The sequence below is a fragment of the Colletotrichum truncatum genome (assembly GCF_014235925.2).
Source record: "Colletotrichum truncatum strain CMES1059 chromosome Unknown Contig_0001, whole genome shotgun sequence".
NCBI lineage: Eukaryota > Fungi > Ascomycota > Sordariomycetes > Glomerellales > Glomerellaceae > Colletotrichum > Colletotrichum truncatum.
Window position 1 is genome coordinate 7,981,747 of NW_027222398.1, and position 14,310 is coordinate 7,996,056.

General features: G+C 52.7%; 2 protein-coding genes across 2 annotated transcripts; one reads left to right on the forward strand and one right to left on the reverse strand.

The window, feature by feature from the left end:
- Nucleotides 1-1,835: 1,835 nt before the first annotated feature.
- On the reverse strand, nt 1,836-3,273 carry CTRU02_202203 (uncharacterized protein; the record flags this gene model as incomplete). Its single annotated transcript, XM_036719611.1, has 2 exons — nt 1,836-2,722; nt 2,784-3,273. The coding sequence occupies 2 exons, from the start codon at nt 3,271-3,273 to the stop codon at nt 1,836-1,838; spliced, it is 1,377 nt and encodes a 458-aa protein (XP_036588313.1).
- Nucleotides 3,274-10,934: 7,661 nt separating this feature from the next.
- Nucleotides 10,935-14,040, forward strand: CTRU02_202204 (uncharacterized protein; the record flags this gene model as incomplete). Its single annotated transcript, XM_036719612.2, has 4 exons — nt 10,935-11,243; nt 11,371-11,624; nt 11,690-13,110; nt 13,163-14,040. Coding segments are annotated over 4 exons (2,862 nt in total), but the record flags the coding sequence as incomplete, so codon positions are not given.
- Nucleotides 14,041-14,310: the final 270 nt, after the last annotated feature.

Below are 14,310 nucleotides of genomic sequence, written 5' to 3' on the forward strand. Positions count from 1 at the left end.
TGCTGACTGACACCTACATGGAACACAAAAAAAGTTCACTCTAGGAGGAGGAGGAGAAGCGATAGCGACTGCGAAGACGACAAGCTGAACAAGGACATCGGAAGCCACCGAACCAGGATAGCCTCAGCCAGTCTTGCACACCCACCTGAAGAAGAGGGAGCTGGCGGATACGTCCCGCCCGCCCCCCTCCAATAGCTAGTTTTTTTTCTCCTTTCGTCGTAGGCGCCATGCAAACCACTCGATAAACCTGAGTTGACCCATCCACGCCACACCCACACCTCGAAACGGCCCGCGCATGGGGGTGTCCAAACGTCAGGAGCCTCGTGGGCTTGCTCCTGGCTTCTCGCTGGACCGGCTTGCCCACAACACATCCCGTGCAAGTCACGTCCGGTGGAGACAGGGTATCAATTGAAGAGGGGGGGTACGGAGTATAGAAAACAGAAAGACCAAAAGATCTAGACCCAAACCGATCCTGGTCCCCTGTCGATCTCAACCATTTCCCATTTTAGACATCAAGGTTACTTAGTCGCAACAAAATAGCGCCCAATTCTCGTCATATTTTCTGGCATGTTGACAAGCGTGCCGGGAGCCCGATAGTCGCGAAGATCCCAATGGACGGATGTACCGACGTCCAGGTTCGTAAGTAAAAGCTACCGCTAACGCGGCGTTCAAACCCGGGCCCAACCATCGGACGGCCAATGCGATTTTTCCAAAATTCGATTTGACGACAACGAAAGTGGGCGAGGAGGATGAGGAGGAACAAGAGCGGGGGGGTCTGTTCCTGGATTGCGCCGGAACTAGGTAACTAACAACAAGCGCGTCGTCTGTCCCACAAACACCAATCCAGCCAAGCAAGACGAACACCTAACCAACCGAGTTTCCCGTGTGGCGCTCATCGATGGACAGGGGGAGCGGCGATGAGAGAGGGGGTTTAACTAAGAAGTCGTGTTCTTCTAGTCTGTGATGCTGACTTGACCGTCGTGCACCATGACCGTGCCATCTGAGACCCTGCCTTACCTCCTCCAGGAGTCCAGGCAGCCAACATGCCAGCCCATGTTCCTGATGATTGTCTTTCACTTTTGTAGGGACAACCTGTCTCGTCACACAATGCTTCCGAAAGGGCAGGACATGTACCATGGGATTTTGGCGAGAAAAACGTCACTCAAGCAAGAAAGGGAGAGAGCACATGCCGTTATGAACTGGTTTTTTTGCTTTTTCTTTCCCTGTCGTGTCCCACCTGATCGTCTCTTACATTTCCCCCACCTCAAGTTTGCCGGCGGAGGGATGAGACGACAGACCAACATCAGACTGACTAACAGCAAGAAAAAAAGGGGATAAAAAACACACAGATGGGTAGTAGTTATACCACCGAGAAGCCTAGGTATTTGTTCATCGGGCCACGCCCCCTGATACTGAGAAGAATATAATAAAAAAAAGTTAATGGAAAAATATGTCTATAAATCCCAGCCAGTATAGATTTGGTCATGATATGGTCGTTAAAAAAGGTAGTTGATGGTTGTGTCCACCTGAAAGTCGAGCCTGAAGAGATTTCCAGTCCTGTTTGTTATTTTCGTTTTTGTGAAGCAAGCGTTGCTGAAGTCCGGCGGCAGCAAACGCCAGTCGAATATCGCAAGAAATGAAGCGGTTCCGTTTTCTTTGCGGGGTGTTCCAAATGTTGCTTAGTGGTGATTCAATCACAATAGCCCGATCCTTGTACTAGATTGGTAGTAAAATGTTACACTCAAGATGCTGTTGCGACTCGTCTCGGAGTGATTGTGAACTCGTCCAATGGCCCGTTGGATGCTTGAGGTTTTGGCGCGCTGCTCAGGGTACAGTTAGACTGCAACGGCAGAACTCTTTATTGACCAACGGCTCTTCTTAGCCACCTTGGAGCCAGGCTGCTTCGACAACCGCTTCCCCTGCTTTTGCGCCGAGGTCACTTCGGCAGGAGCAGCAGTCACCATTTCCACAACAGCAGCTTTACTGATGGCATTGTGGGAGACCTGGGGTGGAGTGGTGTCCCTGCAGGCCTGTTCATACGCAACGCTGGGTATGGCAATCTGCTCCGTGTGAGAGTCGATCGTCTCCAGTTCAGTGAAGCGGGTGACCTTGGACTTTGAGATGCCACGGCGATCCTTTTGCTTCATCGCGGATGGTGCGGTAGTGGAGGCCGGAGCATACGTGTAAGCAGAAGCTTCTTCTTCTTCCTCAAGAGACTCGTAAACAGGCTCGGGTGTCACGCATGCTGCAGGGGTGGTGGCGGCGGATGATCTGCCGGACATAGGAGCGGAGAAGGGCGCGTTGTTGACATTGAAGTTAAAGGAGGAGAAGGATCCCTGTGCAGACGAACGGGTCGAGGCAGATGAGGAAGCCAGAGGCATATTAGGTGGTTGCCCATTCAAGGTGTTACCGAAATGCATTGGCGGCAGGGATGTAACGGGGGGGATGGAGTTGAAGCCACGCGTCGACGGCGGTGGCCTGGACTTATCACTTGGTGGTGAAGGCTGAAGGTTCTTAGGCGAGAAGTCCGCTCTGTCAGAAGCGTCTGAAGCCCGACGGGAGCTGGGATGAAGACGATGAGCGTGGATAGCAATAGCGGCGTTGCGAGGGGCTTCGGATGAGCCGGCAGAATGAGGGGGCATGGATGTGTGCCGTGAGGGCTTCATTTCAAGGTCCTCTTGAGAGCTCGTCGACTGGCTTGAGCTACCGACGGGAGATCCAGCTGTACCGCGTTAGTTAGTTTCAGTTTTCCAACCGGGGTTTGTGTGTATATAAAAGGTCACCTTTGATCGAGGTCGGGCTGTTGCGGCCGGACTCGTATGATCTGTCAAGCTCCTTGCCCTTCAATGAGATGCGGCTAGCGTCAGGGACAGAATAGAGAGAAGGGTTCTTGTTTCGATTTTCCCAAGGCATTGGAGGCGGAACCCCGCTGTAGCTGTAAGCTCTAGGCATCTGTCCAGCGGGGCTGGCATCAGATGAAGGGTAGGTGACATGAGAGAGGCTGCTGGAAACGCGAGGTAGACTAGGCCCAGGCATCCTATGGTGGCCTAGACCACTGGCGGCCATTGCACTTCTCCTGCGGTTCTGTTCGATGATTCTGGGCCGGTCATCATGTTTCCAACTCGATGGCGCTCCAGAAAGGGCGTCAACGGCGGCGTGGGTAGGGACGTGTCGATACGCTTGCTTGGGGGCCTCCTTAGCCTTGTCCGCTTGCTTCTGGTTGTGCTCCTTGGCTTGCTGCCGCGACCTCTTAATGAGAGAGAAGACCGACATGTTTCTCTGTATCGACAGCTCGGTATACGTGGAGCAACTTGCGTACCTAGGTTATCGAAATGGCGTGCTGCTGGAGAAGAACAAGTAAATCGGGTTGGTGTGGGTGGGAGACGAGGTTATAATTAAAGGGCGGTTGACGTGCACTGTCGCTTCCAACGGGCGGGATGTCGTATAAGTCAAGCCCGGCCGGATGGTCTGGGCTACACTCAGGCGGCACAGGTGAAACTCGGATGGTATCCGCACCACAGACACGGTCCCAGCTCTGGGGGCTCTGAGGTCAGAATATGTCGGTCTGGCAAAAGTCGTCCGTTCACTTACAGCCGTCGTTACGGACGATGGCTCGTGCTTGTGACTGGCAGGTGGACGGACGGGCGTCGTCGGCAAGCTGAAGCAAGAGGGTAGAAGGGCGGTTTACAAGTCGGACAAGATGGGGAGGGATGCAGTCAGTCTAATTATTACAGCCTTAGGTAAGACTGCCTGCGGCGTGGAGGGAAAGGATCTAATAAGAGAGAGCGGGTCGATGGGCGAGAGGAGTAAGGAACACCAGACTGCCCAGAACAGAAGCTGGGTTCGGGAGGCCTGGTTCCTTTAAGGCGTGGCAGCACTTTGCATGGTGGGTGTCTTGGGAGACATGGGAGTGAGTGCATGGGCAAGGGGGGTGGTGACAGTAGGTTAGGATAGGTCGGGATAGGATGGGGTATGGGATGGGATAGGTGCAGATGGGTGCATGGAGGACGTGGATTGGGATAATTGCTGGGCGAGGGTCCAGGACGACGTGCAGCTGGCTCGTTTTCTCTGCAGCTTCTGGCTCCCAGGCCCCCAATACTTCTTTTCTTGGCAACTACGGCGAAGTCCAGCCTTCAAACTCTCTCACTCTTGACTAGGGCAGAAAAAGCACAACGTGGGAAAATGCCGCCGCCGTCACTTTCGCTCTTCTGGTTCGGAGGCAGCGCGACGTAGGGTCAGCGACACCGTTGGGCCTTCGTCATCACAGTCGGTGGTCTAGATCGTGACATGCCTGGATCGTACGTTGAAGGCCTGAAAGCTGCCTTTGATAGCGGCTGTCGACGACTCGCATCTGATTGAAGCCAAACGGGCGGAGCCTGCGGGAGGGGAAAGCTACTAGTCCATGGTGTGGCAGACGGTACTGAAAGCTGAGTATTGCGTAAAGGAACCTGGACGGACCAGAACAAGACGGGTATGACGAGGCTTCAATGATCCCCATCAAGCTGGTTGACTGGTAGCAGATCCGGTCTCGCCTCGTCTCGTACCATAGTCAGAGTGTGTGATACGGCCTCGAGCATCAGCTTCAGTCCTTCTTATACAGCAAATCACATCTGCAGCGGTCCATGGAACGTCTTGTTAACTGCTGGTGATTGCTTGGTAGGCCTTTTTTGGACCCGTCAACGAGCAAAGCGTTTTTTTTTTTTTCCCTTTTCGTCTTTTTCTTTTCTCTGCCATCAACTATGCCAAACGGGCCTCGTATTCAGGTTAGGTAGCGGTACCTTGCGGCAGGGATGCGCTAGCGACAGCACGAGCGTTGTGGTCGCGTTTCTAGAAGAAAAGTTTTGGTTGAAATTCGACAGCGCCAGTGAGGAGACGAACCGCTAGACAGCGCCCAAGTACCAATACCAGATCATCAGCACGGCCTGCGCGGGCTTTTTTCAGGGCCCGAACAGCTGCAGCGGTGGGCGTCTGTGTTTGTTGGCTTCCCTTGGGGGATGCCGCTTGGCATGAGTGCTCCAGCCCAGCCGCACTGGGCAGGGGCTCTGAACCAAAAAGCTGACCCGCTTCAGGGGAACCAGGGCCGCTTGACGATGCCGACGATGAATTGACGAATTGGTGGTGTGCTGATGTGCCCCCCTCCTAGTCTCTGTCTCCTCTCCCGTTCTTCCACCACCCATTCGCAGCCGCCGGCTAGGCTTAGTAGAGTAAAGACTTGCATCCATTAGCCTGCCGTTTTGACAATGGGCCTTTTGTTCACAAAGCCAACCATAGCAACGGCGGGGGCGACGCAGTAAGCTGCTGTCACTGCCATCCGTAGTAGAAGGCCGGTTCGTCTGCCCTTTTCACTTTCATTGTGCTCGTCATTAGCGCCACTCGGCAACTCCTCGCACTACCTTAGTATACATCAACCACACGGAGACTCATTCCACGAAAGCAGAATCCACGGCAATGTGGTGCGTATGAATCAGTCGCCGACGTCTCGTTTCTTCTGACCGTGAGGATCCTTTGCCCCAAAGAGGCAAAGGCGATACAGCTCCCATGATAACGGCAACGCCTAGCGAAGTCTCAGGATAACCCCCACTCGAGAGAGACACACTGGCAGATGTGATAACCGCTGATGATCGAGGGCATGGCTTCCTGTTCCTTGCTTTTCCCCCCTGTGGATATCGTGGCAGTTGTTTAGGCGGCACAGGGAGGGCAACATGTATGTAAGATTGTGCCCTTGTCCAGAGCTTGCCTGTGCAAGGGGGTTAATGATTCGCTGTGTAATAAGGTGTGTGGTTTGGTGGATAGACCTCCGTATGGTGGAGGCGGATATGTAAGGTAGAGGTTGGGATGGAAAAGAAGGTTGGTGATCGAATGACTGGAGACTGTCATCTACTAGCCAGGCGATTACGACGAGGGAAGGAATGTCCTTGGTGTAATCTTGCCTGCTTGCCTTATTCCATGTGATCCGAAGGTCCTGCAGTTAAGATGTGTACGTAGAGCACTTGCCAGCTTTTGCAACACACTCTGGTATCTTGCTTGTACACATGGGCCAAGCCTACTGCATAGCATTAGCTGCTGTTCCTGCCTTATTCGCCTCACGTATGGGCCGCTGAGGCACCTCTACGACTCAGGGCCAACCTTGTCGCTACATGATGACAGCAAGCATGTACCACGCCGAGAGTACGACAAATTGTCAGTGCAGAATCAGGCCAGCTAGGCCTCGTGTCTGACAACCTCCTCCTTGGACGGAGGCATTCTTTATCCCAATCCAACCCCGTTCCTGACGCCAAGAAGGACGGATCAAACTAATCTTGGTTCGAGCTCTCATCCGTATTACTATAGTACAAACTACATATTCCAACCCCAACTATCAGAGACTCTTCCCGCTTGCCCCTCCCCCCGGAACATACCTCATCATATTTCGACTGGGATGTGCCAATATTTCCTCAGGCCTTCATTTCGAGCCATTCATTTCGACAGACAGACGCACCGTTTCAATTGCCGTAACTCCTAGGCATACCCAAGAAGCGGGCATGGGCCAAATTCGCCGACATGTGTACACCTTGCACACCGCATCACCTGCCTCTTTTAAAATTCCCGACCGCTCAAGGAGCCTGCCCGCCGCGCGCCTGCTGCCTGCATTCTTAGAACGCATACACACTCTTGCATATCACCTAGTCACTTGAACCAAAAGCAGACAAAGTCAATGGGGTCCGGTCACCTGAAAAAGGTGAGAAACAGCATAGTGCAGGTAAGGCCCAGGTCGAATTGAGATGATTTCAGCTGTCCTAACCCTGGCAGCCTGGCCTTGGGAATACCGGATTGGGCCTTTTTTGGCTGGAAACGTTACCTATGATCCTCACGATGGTGTCCCGAGCTGATCAATAGTTTACAATGCTATCACTGCCCGTTTGGCAAAGATAGCCTCCTCCATGCAGCGTACCGTTGCATGAGCGACGCAAGATAACCCTTTGCTTTTTTCTTCTTTTATCTCTCAGATCCCTGTGCCGGTGGAATGGCGTCTCATTCAGGGCTGGGAGAAGTCGCTGATTGTGTCTGTGAAGTACTGCCCCTGCGGTTCCCGAACCCTCCAAGCAATCAAGACCGATGTCAGCACTCCCCAAGGGAGATTCAGCCTCATGTCCTAGCACCGTCACCTTGTATTTGGAAGAAGCCTAGCTTCTCGGGAAACTAAACAGAGCACCGCAGCTCTCACTGACACAGGCGGTCCGCCAATAACTAGCGATTCTGGCGTACAGGAATTCGCTAACGAGATCGATGGAAATCCTGTAAACCCATCATCTCAGAGACGGTTCAAAAGAACGAACCGTGAGGCTAGGGTTGGAGTGGATGGGCTTGCCGTTATGCCGGAGACGGGCGACACGCCGCCACACGCAAGCTGAACCGAGCTAACAACCGAGTCTCAGGGGGTGGGTGGAAGTCTACACTGATTGATCGGCCGGTGGAACATCCCGATCAACACATGGGGGTGCTCTATCAATAACTATGCCATGTCGCAACCTTGCCATGACAAAATGTTCCGGTTCATTCCACAACCCGCCATGCTGCATGTACCCGTAGGAAGAGTACGTCGTGACAGACTCGACGGGCAATGACGCACAGGTAAAACACATCGATATGTCAAGTAAGGGGGCCAGTCTACCTCGTTCAGCAGGGTCTATCAAGGACGTTGAAGCAGGCATCTCTGCGTCGCCCCAAGCGGCCATATCGTATCTGCTCGTTTTGTCCACTCGCACGAACCAGAGGTCCTGGGCGAGAAAACTGGGCATCTTCGTACATAGCCCAATATGCATGATGCCCGCTAGCCCGGAATCAAATAGGCACGAATGGGGGGCTCCAGCGCCTCCCATCCCCTTTCATGTCCAAGAAAACCGCAGAGAGATAACATGCTAGCTAAGTCGAGAATTCGTTGCTGACCATTCACTCCCATACCAAACGTCAAAAGGGTGGGGGGGACTTGTTTGCTCAGACGCGGTCTGCGGCGTGGCAAAGGATCACGGCATCACCTCAATGGGAAATCTCCCCGTCGCGGCCTCGCCAGTAGCTCTCCGGCCCGTCGAGGTTCGTTATTCCTTGCTAGGGCCCCAATGATGCTTCTTGGCTTCGGCGCTAGAGTGGAGACGTCTTCCTTGGTCAATCTGCGTACGACCCTGGCAGAGATTGACAATCATCTCACTACTGTGAAAGCGTGTTATAGCACGCCTTGTCGATATTGGATGCAGAAACGAAGCACGGTAAAGATCATGCAAGGCGCTGTCGTCCGTATTATCTGCCGTCTAATTATAGCAGGGTTTCCGCGCAAGGTCTCAATAGTCTTATCGTTTCGAGCGCCTTGTCATGATACTCGTATGCTGCATGTTTCGTGCGTGGCTGATGCATGATTCCGGTAAGATTGGGGAGATGACAGCTGGACAGGCAGGTTGTTTGTGTGAAGCTAGCATATGCGCTGTGAGCAGCACGCCGCCGATCCGGGAATATCGGAAGAACTTAAAAATATGAAACTGCAGCTTCCCGTTTAAATACGTTGAGGCGCGCTGTTCCTTTGTCCCATCAGATATCATCGGACTAGCTTTGAAAGCTACCGCGGCTGAGAAAGATAAGGCGACCACCGGCCCAACCGTTGCGATCTCAACCACTAGTTCGAGAGTCGTACCGTCTTTCAGCACATCATGATGTGTGCGCCGACTTGCTTATTACGACGATAGCCGCCATTTTTGTCCCCTCCAACTCATTGCGTATGCCACCCTTTGTGAATAAAGGAACGCATGTTCTAGTCTCTTATTTCCTGTGGCTTTGTGTAGTGACCGAATACGCAGATGCGCAGCTTGCAGCGCTAGATTGACCAAAATAGCTAACGTTGCCAAGATTGGCTCAAGCTGGTAATCACCTTCGACACGACCCAAAAGGCCTTTAAAAAAAGAAAGCTATCCCCAATCTACAGGAAAATCATCAAGCAGCCCTGTAAGCACATGACGTGGGAACTGTCACCCTACTTCAAATACGGGACTCGATGAAGACACAACGCCATCCACGGAGTTGATATGTCCAATTCCTAGGCAAAGGTTGTCGCAACAAAGCTTTCTATAACGTCGTTGTGCTTTGTCTTTTATCTGGACCATCGGCTATATCTCAAGGTTGTCCAGTGAACAGAAAAGACGGTGTCTTCGGCTGCTCAAGCTGCGTCGTGCGCAAGCCTTCTTGGGGAAGCTGAACGCACCCCGATCGATTATGGGCCGTGCCTGCTCTGGGCTGGCTGAAGGACTAAAACAATAGCCAAAAAGTTTATCGACAACAGAGTTCGACAGGTAAATACCGAACAGATGTTTCGCGACGTTGCTTTGTCGTGGTGGCGCCAGATGCTCTGAAAGCGGGGATTGGAAATGTGATGTTGAGCAAGATGGGTATTTGTAGGGCGGGATCCCTGCATGATTAGGTTTCGAATTCCAGGCAAGAGAGCCCTGCTTTCTTAAGCCCCAGCAATGTGGCTCGAGCTTCTGGGACGATCTGCACGGGAGTAACCAAGCTTTAGCTGGGCTGATCGTTTTTTGGGAGCTGTTCTCAGACATGGAGCATCAAATGTGACTCTGGTTATTCTGATATAGCCTGTGATGTAATTCTGATGATGTTTCAGCGCTACAGTCCTCACATGTCACTACGAGAACTTTGATCGCACGGGAGGCGGCTGGAGATGTTATTTGAATGGGTTTCCAGCCGACTCGTAGTGAACGGTGGCGCCGACATCAGATGCTTTTTTGCTGCTTGGGAAAGGGATAATGGGGAATGCTGATACAAATCCACATCAGATAACCAACATTCCCGGCATATGAAACCGCTCTCACTGATCAACAAGCGGATAAAATTGGGAACAGATGGAGAGAAGCTGGGTTCGTGTGTGCATACGATCAATTTTGGTCCCACATGAGCAGTTCAACGGAACTGAAAGCTGGGCGAGGCAGAGAAGGACGGGACTAAAGTTTAAACTTAAAACGTGTCTAACATGGCAGGGAGAAAACACAGTCAGCCGATTGCCGCGAGGCATCTGCAGGGACCTCGAAGGTGCCGCACTCTCTTTCCGCTACCTCGACTCTGCAGTTTAGTAGTTTGCTGGAGCCTGAAGTGGCTCTCATTGACAAGTGACGAGGCTTCGCCCCAGCATCTTGCTCGGTGATTAGTCATTGACCGCCCCCCACTTGGCGGCAATTCCTCAGACGAGCGCCTACCGAAAGGAGATAATTAAACGAGCAGCCGCAAGTTGACGCAAGCCCCCAATAACTGAGGATGGTACGTGCGCTGGACACCAGGGGCCCACTTCAGTTAGTGCGGGAACCACTGGGCAGGAAGAGGACGAGGAGTATGAGCAAAGTGGTAAGGTTGAGTTAGGCAAAGTGTGGAGCGGGCAAACTGGCACTGGCTGCTGAACCAATGGAACTTGCCTGGGAATCACGCGCATTGCCTCCTGCCCCCCAGTGCGTTCCCAGTGCCAGCGGCCAGCGCACTTTCCGTCCCAGCCCAGCCAGCAGCCCAGTCCCGTCCGCAGTCCTCGCCTTTCCTGTCCGACCGACCGACCGACCGAATACAGCCTCAAAGTTCTTCCATCATCATCACCCACAGCCCACGCAACACAAAAAAAATTGCGCCGCGTCGCCGCAGACGAACTGCACCCGATTCATTCCTTGCTCATCTCTACCTGGCAAGCGCGCTGCTCGCTATTGCTGCTTGCACTCCGCTACCGCTGTCGCGTCAGCAGCATCCTTACTTCATCTTACGTTGCCTTGCGTCGCTCGAATCCCCCAGCGCCCGCCAATCGCGCGACCCGACCGCCCCCTCCCATTTTGATGGCTCCCTGATCATCTCGTCCCTACGTCACCCGGCACAACTCGTTGCCACAAATCATCCGCGGCCGCATCGTTAACGACGTCCCGAGTTTCTCGTCCCCGACCGACGTCTTTCTTGCGAGCCGCGCCCCATTTCAGGCGCGACCGACCGACGGGAAAGTGGCGCTCACCATCCTTAGCCAGACCGACGCTGAGCTGTCCCTACAACAACATCTCGACCTCGCCCCCGACATCCTTAGCTACCCCCGTCTCACCACCGAGGGGGGCACCGAACCATTGATGATGGCACAACCCGTGCCTCATCATGCGACGGACAAGAAACGCGTCAAGGTCTACGAGCTGCGCAACAATGACTGGTTCGACCGAGGCACCGGCTTCTGTACCGCTGCGTTTATGCAGGTACGTGATATCGCACGTAACCCTGTCTGTTTGCTCGGCCATCTCGAGATGAACCCTTCCGCCCTCTTTGGATTATTCTCTCTCTCGGAAGGTCAGACCAAAAGCTAACCCAACCTTGTACCACCAGACGGAAGACGGCCAACCTCGAGACCCCCGAGTCATCGTCGAATCCGAAGACCACCCCGATCGGCTTTTGCTGGAGACAAAGATCTGCAAGGAGGATGGCTTCCAAAAGCAGCAAGGCAAGTCGCCCACTGCTACTCGGTGCGGCGCAACCCGACTGACTTGGGAAACAGAGACTCTGATTGTCTGGACAGAGCCCAGCAATGGCATCGACATGGCGCTTTCTTTCCAAGAAGCAGATGGATGTGCCCTAATCTGGTACTTCAAGGACCCTTACCTCTTGGCTCATTCACGATCTATCGCTAATCACGCCTCCTCATTAGGAAATTCGTCAACAGCGTGCAGCAGACTTTCCAAGGTGGAATGGTTGCCGCAGGTGGGTCGCGTGTGATCGGACAAAGTCTGGACACTGTTGATTCTGACGCCGCAGCTACAGATGACAGCCTATCTGATGATCTTGCTATGGAGATGCCAAGTACCGTCAGTCTCCCCCCAGCCGAAATTGGAAACCTCCAGGAGATCGAGACTAGCATGCGCATCATGAGTCAGACGGCCGGTGGACGAGACGCTCTGGCCAAATGCATCATGGGCGATAACTACATTGGCAGACTGATTCCCTTAGTTGAGATGGCTGAGGATTTGGAGAGCCTTCCCGACCTCCATCGGCTATGCAACATTATGAAAACCGTTATTCTTTTGAACGACACTGCCATTATCGAACATGCGGTCTCTGACGAATGTGTCATTGGAGTGGTTGGCGCTCTCGAATACGACCCGGATTTCCCAAGCCACAAGGCAAACCACCGTCACTGGCTGGGCAACCAAGGAAGATACAAGGAGGTTGTTCCCATTGAGGATGAACAGATCCGACGAAAGATACACCAGACATATCGGCTTCAATACCTGAAGGATGTTGTGTTGGCCCGAATTCTCGACGACCCGACTTTCTCCGTGCTCAACTCGTTGATCTTCTTTAACCAAGTGGACATCGTCCAGCATCTTCAAGGAAACGCAGGGTTCCTCAATGAGCTATTCAGTGTCTTCAAAGCGACTCAGCCGGACCAGAAACGAAAGAAGGATGCTGTTATTTTCATACAACAGTGCTGTGCTATCGCGAAGAACTTGCAGCCTCCCGCTCGGCAGACCCTGTTCACCAACTTCCTCCATCATGGACTTCTTCAGGTGATTAACTTTGGTCTGCGCCACAGCGATGTGGGTGTTCGGGTTGGAGCTACCGATATATTGGTTGCTCTAATAGACCACGACCCTCAGCTGATTCGCCACACGATCTACCGACAATTACAGGAGCGCCAGCCCCCGCTGACGGACTCTCTGATTGACCTTCTCCTTGTGGAAGTTGACCTTGGTGTTAAGTCGCAAATTTCGGATGCACTGAAAGTTCTCCTCGACATGCCGCCACAGATGTCGCAAGAGGTTTTCACTAAAGCCAACGGAGAATACGTCAATTCCGTTCGAAGATCTGGAGATGTCCAGCAAGATGTCTATATTAATAGTTTCTATAGCACTTCCGCAACTCGCTTGTTCAAGCCGTTGATGGATCTTTATGGTCGCACCGACATGAAGTTCCCGGTGCAACAAGCCTCCATGTTTACATATCTGATCGAGATATTGTGCTTCTTCATCAGGCAGCATGGAAACCGCTCAAAGACATTTATTCTTGAGCAAGACATCTTTCGGCGAATTGCCCAGCTGTTGGCGTGTCCGGAGAAGTACCTTCGACTGGGTAAGTTTTCTTCATGAGTTATCAGCCTGTCCCCACTAACAAGTTCCTTCAGTTGCTATTCGCTTCTTTCGTCATCTTGCAGCCCTGCAGGACCCCTTTTATGACAAGCATATCATGGAACACGGGATCCTGGAGCCACTGCTTCAGTTGGTTTCTCAATCGATGCCTCGGGACAACTTACTGAGCTCGGCTTGCGTGGAATTTTTCGTCTTCATAAATGGTCACGAGAACAAAAAGGATTACGCAAAATTTCTCGTTCAAAATTATCGAGACCAGCTGGTTGAGCTCAGCTACGTAGACACCTTCAAATCCATTGTCACCAACTACGACCAAACACAAGGATTTACTTTGGATCTTTACAACGAGTCGGAGGAAGACCATGCAAGACGAATGGCCAACCCGCACGCGAGGCTAGCTGAACAACTTCCAGTGGATAGCGAGCAAGATGAATACTTCAACACATCGGACGACGATGAAAACCCCGAAGGTCAGGCCTTTGAAAAGCTACACCCCACAAATGGCTCTGCCGCATCAACTCCGGGCTCAAAACCTCTAGTGGACTATTCTTCGGACGAAGAAGCGGATGAGAATGTGGACCCCGAGGTCCTGCCCACATCCGGTGAAAAGCAGGAGGGGGCAGATGGCGCCTCCGACACAAGCAGCGAGTCATCATCGGTAGCACCACCAGAGCGGCTCTCAGAAAAGAGGCGCCGCGAAGAGGACGATGACGACGAGCTTGGCAAGATGATGCAAAACAAACGAAGGAACAGCAGTTCCGCAGGCTCAAACGCATCAATGACATCGGGCATGGTCAGGAGGAAGAAGAGCTTTGCAGATCGGTCAAACTCGGCAGCGCCGAAAAAGATTGCCATCAGCATATCTCCGTCAGTGAAAACCGGCGGCGCGGCGAGGTCGGACGACGAATCCTAGGCGTTTCTTCCGGGTAACCATATTGCATGGTCGACTACGGACATGATTGGTGATGACTGTTACTATCTTGCTTTTTACCAAGGACGGGCAATTTTCGGCGGCCGAGGCGTTATAATCAAAGTTCACGAAATGGGAAATCGAGAAGAATTGCCGAGAATAGCTAGAGAGAAGGAGGAAGCGAGACAGAAGAGACCTTGCCATGCGGAAAGAAAGGACTAGACATGGTTCCAACCGAGGACAAGGAGAAATACCAAGTTGAGTGGAGATGAG